This window comes from Netta rufina (assembly GCF_964035555.1).
Source record: "Netta rufina genome assembly, chromosome: 28".
NCBI lineage: Eukaryota > Metazoa > Chordata > Aves > Anseriformes > Anatidae > Netta > Netta rufina.
Window position 1 is genome coordinate 5,289,243 of NC_140152.1, and position 14,658 is coordinate 5,303,900.

The window sequence follows — 14,658 nt, forward strand, 5'->3', positions numbered from 1 at the left end:
CCCGGGATGCCGGCTGCCCTGAGGGGGTGGGGGGGGCTCTGGGGCTCAGTGAGCCCCCCCCCGGCCCCCTGAGTGTTCCTGCAGGGAGAAGGCACCGGCCCCAGCTGGGAAATCCCATCCGTAGGGTGCTGGTGGCCCCGTGGGGCTCTGGATTGCTCCATCCCCTGGTTTCCTCCCCCGGTTCCCTGGGGTGCGAGGATGCAGCTGGATGGGGACATGGAGGGGAGGGGGGGACAGCCCCAGGCTGCAGGGGATGCAACTTTATGGGGACCATGGCCTGAGGGGACTCCCACCCCCTCCCCAAATAACAGCCCCACAGGTCAGCCCCCGCTTCCCTGGGGTCAGGCTTTGCCCACGCACCCAGCGGTGCCCCCGCTGTGCCCCCTGGTGCTGGGGACCTTGGAGTGCCCCCGCTGCGCCCCCACACTGGGTGCAGAAGCTCAGGGGGCGGCAGGGAGCAGCGCAGCTTCACCCCGCAGCCCCCCAGGGTGGGCTCACAGCGGGCTGGGGATGGACACACCACAGGGCCGCTCCTGCCCACGGTGTCCCCAGCTGCGACACCGCAGCCACCGTCACCTGGAGCCGTGCTGCCCTGCAGCCCCGCTGTCCGTCCACAGCCCCACACGGCACCGGGGCGCACGCGGGTGCTCGGCTCACCCGGCCGTGGGACCGCAGCAGCGCTCACCACCCCCGGCTTCCTGCCCGCTACCCGGAACGGAGCCGCCGGCCCCGCGCCCCGGCACTTTCCACCCGGGGACCCAAAGGGCCTCTCCCTGCAGGAGCCAGCAGCGGGGCCGGGGGAAGCCGTGGCAGAGCCAGAGCTGACGCGCAGCCCCAGGGCCTTCCCCTCCCCGTCACCTTCCCCGGGGCGGGGGAAAGCCGCGGGGAAACGAAGCTGCTGCAGGTGGGGAAACTGAGGCAGGGCCGCGCCGAGCCCTAGGGATGGAAGCCGGGCGGCAGGGCTGGGGTTCGGTGGCTGCGGGTTCGTGGCCACCCCGCCGCCGTGACGCAGGAGGGCGGCGAGCAGGGCTGGTGGAACCGGCCGGGCTCCTGGGGCAGCAGCCCAGCACGTCGGCGGGACGGGGCCGTGCGCGAGCGGGTTGGCCCAGTCGGGTGAGCACCACGCAGTTGGGTGAGCGCCGCACAGCCCCGGGGGCCGGCCAGCCGCCAGCGCCGGGAACACCGGCCCCGACACGTCCCCATGGCAAGCAGGGAATCAGCCCGGGGACCCCGACAGCACGGCCGCACCGAGCCCGTTCCCCCTTTGCAGGAGGAAGGTGGGGAGCCGCTGCTTTGCTTCCCCCTCCGTTTTCGGGTTTCCCTTCCTCCTGCAGGGCACGGTGTTGTGTGCAAAGGGCAAAGCTTGGCACGGCTGTGCACACGCGTGTGCACCGCACAGACAGGTGAGGTGGTGGAGGTGTGCATGGGATATTGCACGCTGATGGGGGGTGTGCATGGCTGTGCAAGGAGGGAGCTGCAGGGGGCTGCACGCAGGCACGGCCCCAAACACGTGAAGGACACGGGACGCCCCCCCCCACCAGCCCCAACAGCAAGAGCAGGCGCGGTTGCATCCAGACTGCCCAAATTTATTTCAAAAATAAAAAATAAAATATTAAAGACCGAAAGCCTCGCTCTCCCCCCCGCCCCCCCCCCTCCCCGAAACACACAAAAAAGACTTTTACAGACAAAAAACACATCACATGGGTTCTCTATTTGCACAGATCTCCTGACGAAAAAATCAAAGTCGGACAAGAAAAAGGATTTCTACGGCCTATGCAAGACTATGTCAGTATTGGCTCAGTCGGGTAATTAATGTCTATAAATATTAGCCCCACGGCTTGCAGACAGCCATGACCAAGTACTGGGTTTGTTTATTCATTATTTTTTTTTTTAACTCTTTTTTTTTTTTCCTCTTTTCCTCCTTTAAGTTAAAAAAAAAATCCAACCAACCAACAGGCGGGTGGGAAAGAGCCCAGCGACTCGGCCGTTGGTCTCCGCCGCGGAGGGAAGGCGCCATTTCTTCTCCCTCCGAAAAATAAAAATAATAAAAAAAACACCCCAAAACAAAGCCCCCCCTCACCCTCGCTGCGGCAGCGGGGCCGGTGGCGCCCAGGCACACGCGTGTCCCCCCCCCCGCCGCCCGCGCGGACCGGTAAAGTGCACGCGGGGCCGAGGAGGGGGGGGCCGGGAAGGGGGGGGGCCCAGCCCCGCAGCCGAGCAATGCTACATATAGAAGGGAAGGAAAACAAACGGCCCCCAGGCTGGTGGGGGCCCCCAGCACCTCCGAAAGAGACTTCGTCTCCTCCTGCCCGCGCTGGGGGGGCTGGGCCACCCCCGCTGCGCCCCTCGTCACAGCCAAAGCAGCAGCTTGGAGCCCCCCCGGGCAGCACCGGGAGCCAGGCGCCCCCCAGTTGGGGCAGGGGAGGAGGCTGGGGGGGGAGGGGGCAGCTCCTGCCCTGGACCCTCCCCAAAACAGGGGGGTGGCTGCCCCAGCTGCCCACCCCTCCCTCAGACCCCCCCTCCCCATTGAAACGGTCCCCCCGGCGCAGCCACATCCGCAGGAGCCGGCAAATCTAGAGGAGATCTGGCCCACGAAAACAGAAAGGAGACCCCCAAGGGGGATGGTGGGGGGGGGGCAGGGGGCACAGGGGGCACCCCCTCCCGGCAGAGTCCGCGGCCCCCGGGGCTCCGGCCCGGCTCTATGCTACGACGAACTCGGACTTGATGTCCGCCTTGACCTCCGGCTTCCAGACCGAGTCCTCGAAGTCCAGGTCGAGGCTGCCCTCGCTGGAGACGCTGCTGTTGCTGTTGGTGCGGCTGGACTTGCGGTTGGGCAGCCAGTGGTAGGGGGCGCGGGCGTCCCGGCGCGCCTTCCTGCGCAGCCGCTTCTGCTGCATCAGCAGCTGCAGCCGCTCCACCTTGCAGCGCGTCGCCCGGTTCTCCGTCTGCCGCAAGCGGTCGCCTGCGGGGGCAAAAGGGGGGCACGGGGTCACCGAGGGTCGTGGTCGTGGTGTGCAGTACCCTCAGCGACCCGAAATCGGTCCTAGTAGGGCGCGGGGTGCGGGACTCCATCCCTTTTCCACCCCCCGAAAAAAGGGTTTGAGGAGCGCGGGGTCACCGAGGGTCGTGGTGTGCAGTACCCGCAGTGACCCGAAATTGGTCCTAGTAGGGCACGGGGTGCAGGACTCCATCCCTTTTCCACCCCAAAAAAAAAAAGGGTTTAAGGAGCGCGTTGTGCGGTGCTGACCCTGCTGCGGCATGCAGGAGGATGAAGATGCAGAGGAGGAGGAAAAAAGGAACCAAAGGGAACCAAGGGGAACCCGCTCGGTGACAAACACGGCTGGGGGAGTGCCAAACCCCCAGCCACAACCACAGGGACGGGGTCTTGGGATGGAAAGGGGATGGAGCAGCTCCACTGGGCCTCCTGCCTCAGTTTCCCCAACACGGGGACGTGGCTGAACCCTCAGCACCAAACCTCGTCACCCCACCAGCCCCACATGAACACAGTGGGTAAAAACCCCATTCGATGCCACCTCCAAGCAGGGCGCATCCCACCGGTCCCCAGTGCCACCTGACTGGGGCAACTGGGACCCGAGCTGGTCCCTGGGGATGGGGACAGAGCCCAGGCAGCGGGGCAGCCCCACGCAACAGCCCAAAACTGAGGGTTTTGGCATCGCCAGCTGGAGCACGGGTGGAAAACACACCAGAAATGGGGGGGGCACAGAGCAGGTGCCACCAGGTCGGGGACAGGAACTGCCCCTGCATCCCCGACCCACAGCACCTTGCTGGGAATTCCAGCACCCCAAAAGGTGCCCCGGGGCTGGGGGTGGCTTTGGCCACACAGGGTGAGCCCAGCCTGGCTCGTCAGGCACTGGGGGGGGGGGGGGGACACAGGTTCCCCCCCACCAACGCATCCCAGTGCAAGGCACAGGTGGCCCTGGGAAGCCCCGGGATGGCGGTGGCACAGGGGGGCCCCGGCCACGTCACCGAGGGCTGGGACCAGGCATGGAGCCACCCCCAGCTGGGGGGGGGACACACCCCCTAAAGGGCCAGGAGAGAAGGAAGAGAAAAAAGCAAGGGGAAAGCAAGGACCCCCCCCCCCGGTTTCAGTTCTTTTCTCTACGCAAATCGTGAGGGGGGGGGCAGGGTGCACCATTCGGGCACCTTCCGGCCTCGGGGCGCGCAGGTGTGCATGGGGGGGGCTGCGGGAGCCAGCCTGTCTGTGTCCCCCCCGCCCGGGGAAACCCACCATCACCCCCATGCTGTGACCAGGGGGGTGGGCAAGGAGTGGGAGCTGTCATTGTCACCCCCCCCCCCCAGCACTGCCTACACAGAGGGACACGGGGACAAGGATGGGGACACCGCAGCCGCCAGCGCTTGGGGTTGCGAAAAAAGCAGCACTGAGAAGGGGGCAACGGGGAGGGGGGTGCTGGGGGGGGCAGCACGAGGTGTGGGGGCGCTGCCTCAATGTCCCCACCATGGGACGTGTCCCCACAGCTGTCCCCAGGGCTGGGACGGATCTGGGGCAGCGCCGCGGTGGCAGCTGCTGGGAAAGGAGGAAGAAGAGGAGGAGGAGGAAGAAGGAAAAAACCCCGGGGGAGGAGAGGAGGCGGCGCAGAGCCCGCAGGCAGGAGGCTGCTCCCTTGGGGCAGGCGACAACCTTGGCCCCCCAGCACCGTGTCCCCAAATCCTGAGCACCCAGGGGGGCTCCGCAGGGGACCCCCAAGGCCAGGGGTGCAGGATGGGGCAAATCTGCCCTCCAGGGGAGGGTGCCCCCTGGAAACATCCCCTAATTACCACAGCTCGTTACCCAGAGCACTGCAGGGAGTTAACCCTTTATGGAAAAACGGGGAGAGGGAGCGGGGCCAGCTCCGGGCTCTGCAGGGACCCCCCCAGCCAGGGACCCAGATGGGATGGGAGGGGTCTGAGCGCGGATCCCAAATCCCCGGCGCGTCCCCATGCTCACCGCTGGGCTTGCACATCCGGATCTGGCTTTGGCACTGGACGACGGGGTGCAGGGGCGGGGAGGCCGCGGCCGCCGGCAGCGGCTCTGAGGTAGTTTTGGTGGCGAGGTCCGGGGACGAAGGGGGCGAGGAGGAAGAGGAGGAGGAGGAGGAGAACTGCGTCTGGCAGCGGAGCTGCGCCAGGGACTGGGGCATGCCCTGGTAGTGTCGCGTGGCGCTGAGGAGGTCGTTCAGGATCTGCAGGATGGTGCCGATGTCCCGCCGCGGCCGCCCGCTGCTGTCCTGGCAGTTGGGGTGCAAAGTGCCTGCAGGGAGGGGGCAAAGAGGATATGAGGACCCCCTCCCATGGGAACCCGCAGCCCCCTGCCGCCCCCAGCCCCCCGGCACTGCCCGGCACGTACCGGAGAAGGTCCCTGAGAAGACCCCAGGCGCGTGGTTGACGAAGCTCTCGATGACGGCCCCGGGTTTGCGGGAGCGGGCGCTCGGGGCAGGGCTGCTGCCCGGGGGGGAGCCGCTGCGCGTGCTGCAGTCCACCTGCAGGCGGGGAGAGATGTGGGATCAACATCCAGAGCCACACAGGACCACGTATCGCCCTGACCCCAGCCCCTCTGCACCCCCCCAAACACCCAGGAGACCCCCCCAGGCAGGGAGCAGGGCCAGCAGCCACCACCAGCGCTTGGCCAGGGGGGACGCGCAGCACCCAGCTTTGCTCCCCTACCCCAAACCTACAAACCCAGGCACCCCAACACCCCCCAAACACATGGCGGCACCCTGACCCCCCCCCTCAAAACACAACCCACGGGACCCCCTCACCCCGACCCACCTCTGAGCAGGAGGACACCACGCTGCTGTTCACCGTCTGCGTGCTGGCCCCGTGCGAGCGGAACATCCCAGCGGTGACGGGAGCGGGGTGGGGGGCGTTACAGTACACGGGGGGGGCTGGCGTGGCGGGCGTGGGGCTGGGGGCCGGGCTCTGCTGGCACGCAGGCACCACGGGGATGCGGGCGAAGCCGGTGCCGGCGCCTCCGTGCAGCGTCCGGCAGTGGGGGCTGGCGGCGGCCCCCGCCTCGCCGCGGCTGGCGATGACGTGCCGGTGCTGGAGCTGCCCGCTGCTCTGCTGGGCCGCCAGCTGGAGCTGCACGAACATCATATGGTCGCCCACGCGCAGGGCCAGGGTGAGCGGCGAGCGTCCCGACAAGAAGTCGTTGACCTGGGGAGGAGAAGGAGCACCGTCAGCACCGGCAGGAGCTGACGCACCGCGTGCGGCCACCCCGGGCACCCCGTCCCCTCCCCAGGGACCCGCGGGGCAGGAGGCGAAGGGGCGACCCCTTCCCGTGCCAGGCTGGCAGGAAGGCGAGCGCAAACCGCGTCCCCGCGCGACCCCAGCCCGGTGCCAGCTCCCTCAGCTGACAGCGCCAGGTTATTTTCCTTCCCCCCCCCCCACTCCTCATCCCGGTCCTCACCCCCCCCCCGCCCTTTATCTCCCAGCACAAAGCCGCCGTGCCCGCCCTCCGCGGCACCGATCCCGCTGCTGCCGCCAGCGCCGCCGGGCAGGGACGGGGCCGCGGCTGCCGCCCACCCCCAGAGCCGGCGGCGCAGCTGCAGCACCCCCACCCTGCCCACCCCCGGGGGGGGGGGCGCATAGGGGGGGGCTGCTTTGCCACAAGGACGGGGAGGGGGGCAGGTGAGGACATGCCGGGTCCTTGCCGTGCTCATTGCCACGGCTTCGGGCTAGCAGGCAGGGGGTGGACTCCCCCCCCAGCCCCCACTATCCCCTCCCCATAAAGCCTAATGGGGGGGGGGGGGGGGGGGGGCCAGCCCGGCTGCAGGCTCGGCCCCTGCCCACCCCGGAGGCCCCCGCCACAGGCAGGTGATGGAGCAGCTGCAGCGCGGAGCCGAGACAAGAGCAGGGCCTGACCCTGCCCAGATCACAGCGCTGGAGGAGGGGGGGGGGGGCAATCCCCACCATCTGCTGCCCCCCCACACACACTTCAACTCAGCCCCCCAGGAGGCATAAATCACCCCAGACCGCAGCCACAGCAAAACAGGGGCACCCCTCCAGCACCCCGGGGGGGGGGGGGGATGAAAGGACTGTGACCCCTCCCCAAATGCTGCCCCATCTCCCTGTGCTTTCGCGAGCACTGCTGGGGGGGGGGGGGGGTGACACCTCTCACCCCCACCACCCAGAGAGCAGAAGGGCAGAGGCTCTGACCCAGGCTGGCCGTGGGCAGGACACGGGGTCACAGCTCACGGGGATGACGCCGCCACCGCCCCCCCGGCTTCCCCAGCCCAGCACGTGCGGCACCGTGCCCAGCTCCCGGCAGACGTCACCCACCCACACCCCTCCCCATCAACATCACCCAAGGCATGGAGGGGACCCTAGGACCCTCAATCCCCCCCCCCCCCCCTCACCACCACGACCCCAACCCGAGGGCCGGTGCCTCGGGCAGAGCGCAGCCCCCAGCACCCTGCGCCGGCCCCGTCCCGGCTCCCCCGCGCCCCGCTGGCGCGGAGGCCGCTTCTGAGAAGCCGTGGGAAAAGCAGCTTTAAAAATACCAGCAGCAAAGCCCTGAGCATGTCAGGCGGAGGCTGCAGAGGAAGAGGTGGGCGTGAAGGAGACACTGCAGCTCTGGACACGGAGGTTACGGGGCGAGGGGGCGGGAGAGGACGGCGCTTGTGCACGGGGACGGGCTCAGGCACACGTGTGCGTGCACGGCACCTGGCCCTGGGAAAGGGGCCCCAGGCAGCCCCCCCCGCCTGCCCCACAGACCCCAAATCCCCTCTTATGAGGGGTTTAGGATGGAGCACGCGGGGCCAGCAGCTCCAACCCCTGAACGCTGTCCCCAGCCATCGGCCACCGCTGCCCCTGCTTGGCCACCGAAACCTCCCCGGCCCCATGGCGACCCCCAGGGAGCGGGGTCTGCTCGCAGCCCTCCCGCAAGCAGGGAGCACGCAGAGAGCCCCCCCTTCCTGATCCCAGCACCACCACCGCCCTCTCTCCATCCCGTTCCCCCCCCCCCCTCTAAGCACAGCGAGGGCTCGCTCAGCCCGTGGGGAGCCCCGCGCGCCTCCTGGGGGCCCCCTGACGTCAGCGGGCGCCCGAGGCGGCCTCACGGCTCCATCTGACTCACACCTGCCTCGGCGCCCTGCCTGACCCCTCGCCGGCGCTGGGAGAAACCAGAGAGCCCCAAACCCACGCCGAGCCCAGCGCCGGGCACTTCCCGCAGCACCCACAACAACCCCTTCCTCCCCGGGGGGTGGTGGTGGTGGGGGTCCCGCCAACCCCACAGCTCCCCCCTGCAACCTAGGCAGGGCGGCTGGAAGCTGCAGGAACGCAGCTCTGGGGCTCCCAGCACCCGCCCCCACGCCGCTGCCACCCCCCCCCGGCAAAACCAGGCCGCTCCAATGCAAACACGTCCCACCCAGCCGCCTGCTCGGCCGCCCACGGCCGGCCGGGGAGGACCCTGTCCCTCCCAACCCGCTGCGCCGCAGGGGCTGGGAACGGGGACAGCCCTGCCAGGAGGGGGGGGGCTGGGGGCAGCCGGTCCCCAAACCCCAGTGCCCGGGGGTCCCCCCGGACCCCGCCACGTCCCCGCAGGGGAACCGGCCGCGTTGTGCCGGGCTCCGGGCCCGCAGGGATGGGGCAAGTGTCTCCCGGCTGCTTCTGAGAAATGCCGATGACTCAGAGAACGCCGCATTCCCGCCTCGCTCCAACGCCTGGCCCCGCATAACCCCGGCCCCCAGCCCCAAACCACCCCCCCATGGGGCACCGGGAGCTGCCCCCCACCCAGGGGGAGCCACACCGGCCCCTGTCACCACCTCTCCTGGGCAGGGATGCCCGGCACCCCCCCAGAAACGCAGGCAAGCCGAGCTGCCGTGCTCCCTGGCAGCTCCAGAAGGTAAAGGCCAGCCCAGACCACGAAAGACCCGGGGGGGGAGGGAGCAGGAAATAAGCCCCCCCAGCCCCTGCAGGCTTCCAGGCGAGCTCTCCAGCCGGGCGCAGCTGCAGCCGACAGCTGGGACCCCGCCGCCTGCTCCTGCGCTCGCCCCGCCGCTGCTTGGGGTTTTTTCCATGCCAAGCAGGGCAGGGGGCCAGAGCCCCTCGGCCACCGTTGAGAAATCGCATTCCTCCGGCCACAGCCCCCAGCAGGGCAGGATGCAACCCCCCCCCCCCCCCATGGGACCCCAGCACGGCCACACTGGGACAGGGACGGGGCTGCGGGGACGAGAGCCGCCTGCCCGCACGGGGGCTGCGGGCACAAGCTCCCTGGAAAGTGGGGGCAGCCACCACCCCCCCCCCTTCCACATCCTTCCAGGAAGACCCCGCAGCGCCCGGCGTCACCTCCTGCCCGGCCACCACTTCCCGATGGCACCTGGGCAGGGGGTGGCAGCGCCCGGCCCCCCCACCACCCCCAGAGGAAGTCGGCGCAGCGCTCCCTGCGCTGCCGGAGGATGCGTGACGCAGGCAGCGCCGAGCAAAGCATGAATGAGAGGAGTGGTTTCCTGCCCCCCCCCCCCCCCCCCTCCCCTCCGCCCCCCCAGGTGCTGGCGGTTCCTCCTGCGCAGCCCCAGCTTCCTGAATCACCGACCCTGGAGGAACCTGCAGCGGGCAGGGAGGCGCGGAGCCGCTTCCCCCCCCGCCCGACAGGAGCCGTGCAGGGTGGTACAAGGCCAGGAGCAGCACTGCTCCCCCCCCCCCAGGGGCAAAGCACATCCTGAGCCCCCCCCCCAGCTCCAGGCACTTCCCTGGCCCCCAGCACCTCCCTGGGGTGCTGCACAGCCATACCCAACACCACCACACCCTGATGCTGGCACCCACATGGGGTCCCCCCCACCCAAAAAACAGCTCCAAGTGTGGGGGGGGAAGGAGCCAGCCCCCACTGCGGGACCCCACGTCCAAGCTCACCCTGCCCACACAGGGTTAAAAGCAGCTGCAGAAAGTCAAGGTCACCCCGGGCAGCCAAGGGCACCGCGGGTCACCAAAGGATCCCCCTGGCAGGGGTGTCCCCAAATGGGGGGGGGGGGGGGGGGGGGGCAAAGCCATGCCCTCGCCGAGCCCCCTGCGCTCAGCCCCCTCCTCCAAACCCAGCGAGGCAGCCTTAAAAAAAATATATAAAAATAAAAAAAACACAAAACCCAAAAAAAAAACAAAAAACAAAAAACAACCTTTTAAAAGCGAGCTGCGGCGCTGGCCGGAAGGGAAGGAAGGAGCTGAGCAGCAATAAGAAAGGGGCTGAAAACAAAGGAGCGGGGCCTGCGCGGCTGGGGGTAAATTCCACCTTCGCGGCAGGCAGGCGGCTGCGCGCGCACCCGCGGCGGCTCCCCCGGCCCTGGGAACGCTTCCTCCCCCGGGACCCCCCCCCCTCCTCCTTGCTGCCACCACCGCCACCCCCCCCGCCACCTCCCTCCCGCGCTCGAGGCCGCCCCAGCCAAGCAACTTCGCAGCTCTCCCCAACGCGGCCCCCGCCGGCGCCACCCCCGTGCCCCCTCCTCAGCGCAAGGCCAGCGCCGGGGCTCGGCACCGCAACGCCAGGGTGCAAGAATTTCCCCCCCCCACCCTCCACACGCCTTCAAGGCCGGGTCCAAGGGGATGGGGAGAGCGCTCCGGGAGGGGACACCGAGCTCTACAGCCCGCAGTGTGTGTGTATGGGGGGGGCTCAGCCCCATGTCCCCCCCCCCCCCCCAGGCTGGGCTCGCCGCCGACCTGCTGCGTGACCTTGGGTGAGTCACGGCACCTCCCAGGCTCTGCCCTCCCGGCCCTGCGGTGTTTGGGCTGCGAGCGGCAGCGTGGGACCTCCCCGCCCGGGTGCTGGGCACGATGACGGAGCCAGCCCCGGGCACCACCCTCAGCGCCCCCACCCCTGCCGGGGGTGCAGCCGGAGCGGGCGCCTCTGCTCGGGGAGGGGAAGAGGAGCGAGGCCGCGGCCGGCCCTCCCCACCCACCCACCCCCCCCCAGCACCCCGCAGAGCCCTTTGTCTCCCGCAGCCAGCCTCTCACCTGAGTTTCAGTCAAGCTTTCCAGGGCTTGCATCACCGACTGCTCTGGCCTGGACGCCTGGGACTGGGGAGGAGGTGGTGGTGGTGGGGGGGGGGGGAAAAAGGGGAAGAAAGAAAAAAAAAAAAAAAAAGAGGGGGGGTTATTAACATTACAAACGCGGAGAAGGAGGGGGCGGCTGTGCGGCAGGGCTGACATGTCACTTCCACTATTTCTACAGCAGCCCTGAGAAAGCTCTGAAATATTCAAGCCGGCGCCCAGCCCAACCTCCCCCGGGGCTGGGGGCTGCCGGCACCTCCCGGCCCGGGGCTTTAATAACACAGGGGGACGAGTGGGAGGGAGAAAGGAGGGGGGGGGGGGACACACACACACAGCGGGGGGCTGCTTACCATCAGGCCGGCCTCCACGGTGGGCACCAGCGTCAGCTTGCTGCCTTCCACGACCCCCAGGTCCTGCAGCTTCCCGGAGCTCAGGCGGCTGCGGGGGGAGAGCGGCCGGGGGTGGGTGCCACGGGCAAGGGCAGCGCGGCCCCGCGGGTAGCAGATAGCACGGGGGGGGGGGGGGGCACACAGCGACCCCAAACCCTGCTTGTTCCAGGGGCTGAGCCCCCTCCAGCACCCCCACCCCGAGCACTCCCAGCACCCGTCTGCCCCCCCCATGCACCCTGGGTGCAGCCACCCCCCCCCATGCATGCAGGGTGCTGGGACCCCCCCTTCCCTGCGGGGTGCAGGCGGTGGTTGGCTGGGGGGGGCTCAGCAGCCACGAGCACACCGGGCTCCCCCCCCCACCCCCTTCAAGTTGCTTGGGGCCGGCTGCGGGCAGGGGGGGGGGCGCAGAGCCCCCAAGCTGGCGGCTGCGCTCCGGAGGCGGCCGCAGGAGGTGGGGGGGGGGACGCGCTGCTGCCATCCCCCCCCCCAAACCTTTGTCAGACAAAGGACTCCCCCTCCCCTCACCCCCCAGCAACCGCCCCCGGGCTGGAGGGGGGGGGGGGGGGGACAGGACCGGAGCCGCGCCACCGCCACCGAAGTTGAGCCCAGAACAAAGGGCAGGGCCCGGCCCCGGGCCCCTCGGGGGGGGCACAGCCGGGAGCCTCCCCCCCCCCCCCCGCCCCGCTCCGCTCCCCCCCGGGGCCCCCTCGGCTCGGGGCCGAGGCGGGGGCGAGGGGACGCCCCCGCGGCCGGGGGAAGGGGCCGTGCCGTGCCGAGCCGAGCCGTGCCGTGCCCTACCTCTCTTTGTGCAGCAGAGCCAGCCGCTCCTTCGGCACCTTGAGGCGCTGGGACAGGCGGCGCTTCAGCCCCTCCACCGTCTCCTCGGCGGGCACGGCGAGCTCATAGCGGGTGCCGGTGGTGGTGTTGATGCACAGGTTCATGGGGGGCTCTCCGGGGAGCCCCTCGCAGGCGGCAGCCCCCCGGCTGCAGCTCCTGGCGCCGGGCTGCGGGTCCATCCGCCGACCTGCGGGGGCAGCGGTGCTCGGTGCCGGCGGCGGACAAAGGAGGGGCCGGGGCCGCTCCGCCGAGACCCGCGGAGGGAGAGGAGGTGGTGGGGGCGCTCGGGGCCCGAGCGGAGCCTCGCGGGCAAGGAACCGGGAGGGTGCGGGAAAGGGGGGGGGGGGGGGGGCGCGCGGGGACCCTCCCGGGAGCGAAATAAGCCAAAAATTAAATAATTAAAAAAATTAAAAAAAATATAAAAGCGGGTCCCCGGGGCCTGCTCGGTGCCTCCGCGGCTGCCTGCCTGCCCGCTCGGGCCGGGGCCGGGCCCGGGGCTCGGAGGCGCTGGGGCTGTGCCCGCGGCCGGACCCGAACCGGCAGCGCCGCCGCCGCCGCGCGGAGCCGTGGAAGCGGCGGGCGGGGGGCGGGGGCGGCGCAAAGTAGCAGCGGCCCCGGGGCGGGGCCTCGCCCTCATTCACTCCGGCTCCGCCGGCGGCCGCGACCAATGGGAGCTCGCCCAGCGCCCGGCCGCCCGCGGTCGCGGCCAATAGCGGCCGAGCTCTTGCTCCCCACGTGGCCCGGCGGGAGGGCGGCCCCGGCCGGATTCCTCCCGCCCACGCGGCCGCGAGGCCCCGCCCCCCGCCGCCCCCCGCGCGCCCTCGCGCCTCGCGGCCATTCATAAGCCCGGGGCCGCACAACAAAGGGCCCGGCACGGCCCCGCCACCGCCACCGGGCCTGGGGGGGGGGGACACGGGACAACGGCCCCGCCGGAACGGGCTCCGGGAGAAGGGCCCGGGGGCGGAGGGGTTGGAGCGGGACGCGGGAGAGCGGCGGCTGCGAGGGGGAACCGGGGGGGGGGGGGGGGAGACCGGTACCGGGGGAGGGGCCGGGTGGGACCCGGAGCCCCCGGGGACACCGAGGCGGAAAGGGCGGGGGGGGCCGCGTAGAGTCACCCGCGCCCGGTCACGCCCGCCCGGTCACACGCACCCGCCCGGTCACCCTCCCGGTGACGCCGTTAGGGCCGAGGGGAGCTGCCCCGGCGGGGCTGGGGCCCGTCCCCGTCCCCGTCCCCGCCTCCTTCCCGGGCACGGTCCCGCTGCGCCCCCCCCGGTGCAACGAGCCCCAGCCCCGCAGTGCCCCGGGCCCGGCAGCGCGGGGGGAGCCGGCCCGGGGGGCGCGGGGGGGGGGGCTATGAGTCAGCAAAGCGCGGGCGCCCTCTGCCGGCCCCGCCGCGCCTCCAACGCCCCGGGGGGGCCCACAGCGGGGGGGGGCCCCGCCGGGACACCGGGAGCCCCCGGCCGCGCTGTGCCCCGGGGCCGCTGCTCACCCGCCCGCCCCGAGCGCCCCCGGCCCGGCTGCTCCGCGCCCCCCCGCACACCGGGGCTGGGGGCCAGGGGCCGTTCGCCGGCCGGGGGGGGCACAACCGGGCGCCCCCTCCCCGGGCAGCCCGAGCTCGGGCCACCGGCCGCTGTTCCCGGTCGTCGGAGGCAAACCGCGAGTGGCCGCGGGCACCGACGGCGGGGCGGGGGGGGGGCCCGGACACCCCCAGCGGGGGGGGGGGGCTCCGCCGCCTTCACCCCCTCCCCAGAACAGCCGCTCCCAGGCAAGCGCCCCCCCGACCCCCAGCACAGCGCCGGTCAACGGAAACCGCCCGAGCCCCGGCTCCCCCCCACCCCCGACCCCCCCCTCCAAACCCAGCCCGGCCCCGACGGCCTCCCCCCACCCCCCCCCGACGGCGCTGCCCTCCCCACTCACCGTGCCCGGAGCGCGGCCCCGCGGTTCCCCGGCGCGGCTGGAGCTCGGCTGCCTCCGGCGGGGGGGGAAGAAAAAAGGAAGAAAGCAAGCGAGAAGCGTCCCGGGGGGGGGCCGGTGGCGGAGGGCTCGGGCCCCACTGCGCTTCCCCCTGCGAGCGCTGGAGCCGGCCCGAGCGCAGCCCTGACGCGGAGCTGCCGGGGAGGTGCCCCAAGTTTTATCCCGCACCGCCCGGGGTGGAGCCTGCGGGGGGGGTTGGGGGGGGCAGGGACCGGCCTGGCCCCGGCACCGGCCCCGGCCACGGCGCGGCCGCACCTGCTCCCGGGGAGGGTCCCGGCGGCGCCCCCCCCGCCGGTGCCGGGAGCTGCCCTCGGGGACCCGGCGGCGCCCCCCCCCCAGCTCCCAGCCCTTGGGGTCCCGGCTCTTGCTGCGGGTCCGGTTCTGCCCCCCCCGGGGGGGCGCCCGGTGCTGCCCCCGGTGCTCCCGGGCCGGGTGCTCGGCGCTGCCCCCGGTGCCGCTG

General features: G+C 71.3%; 1 protein-coding gene across 1 annotated transcript; it reads right to left on the reverse strand.

The window, feature by feature from the left end:
- Window positions 1–1,866: 1,866 nt before the first annotated feature.
- Window positions 1,867–14,582, reverse strand: MIDN (midnolin). Its single transcript, XM_084302708.1, has 8 exons — window positions 14,142–14,582; window positions 12,186–12,411; window positions 11,349–11,436; window positions 10,963–11,025; window positions 5,788–6,174; window positions 5,366–5,498; window positions 4,967–5,269; window positions 1,867–2,962 (listed from the first exon to the last, which is right to left on the reverse strand). The coding sequence occupies exons 2-8, from the start codon at window positions 12,401–12,403 to the stop codon at window positions 2,700–2,702; spliced, it is 1,455 nt and encodes a 484-aa protein (XP_084158834.1). The 5' UTR covers window positions 12,404–12,411; window positions 14,142–14,582; the 3' UTR covers window positions 1,867–2,699.
- Window positions 14,583–14,658: the final 76 nt, after the last annotated feature.

Excerpts from the sequence above, each read along its gene's own strand:
- MIDN (XM_084302708.1), bottom strand. The coding sequence starts at position 12,403 with ATGGACCCGCAGCCCGGCGCCAGGAGCTGCAGCCGGGGGGCTGCCGCC. Across the intron at positions 11,026-11,348 it reads CCGTGGAGGCCGGCCTGATG|TCCCAGGCGTCCAGGCCAGA; the intron begins GTAAGCAGCCCC and ends CCTCCTCCCCAG. Across the intron at positions 5,499-5,787 it reads TGGTGTCCTCCTGCTCAGAG|GTGGACTGCAGCACGCGCAG; the intron begins GTGGGTCGGGGT and ends CCCCGCCTGCAG.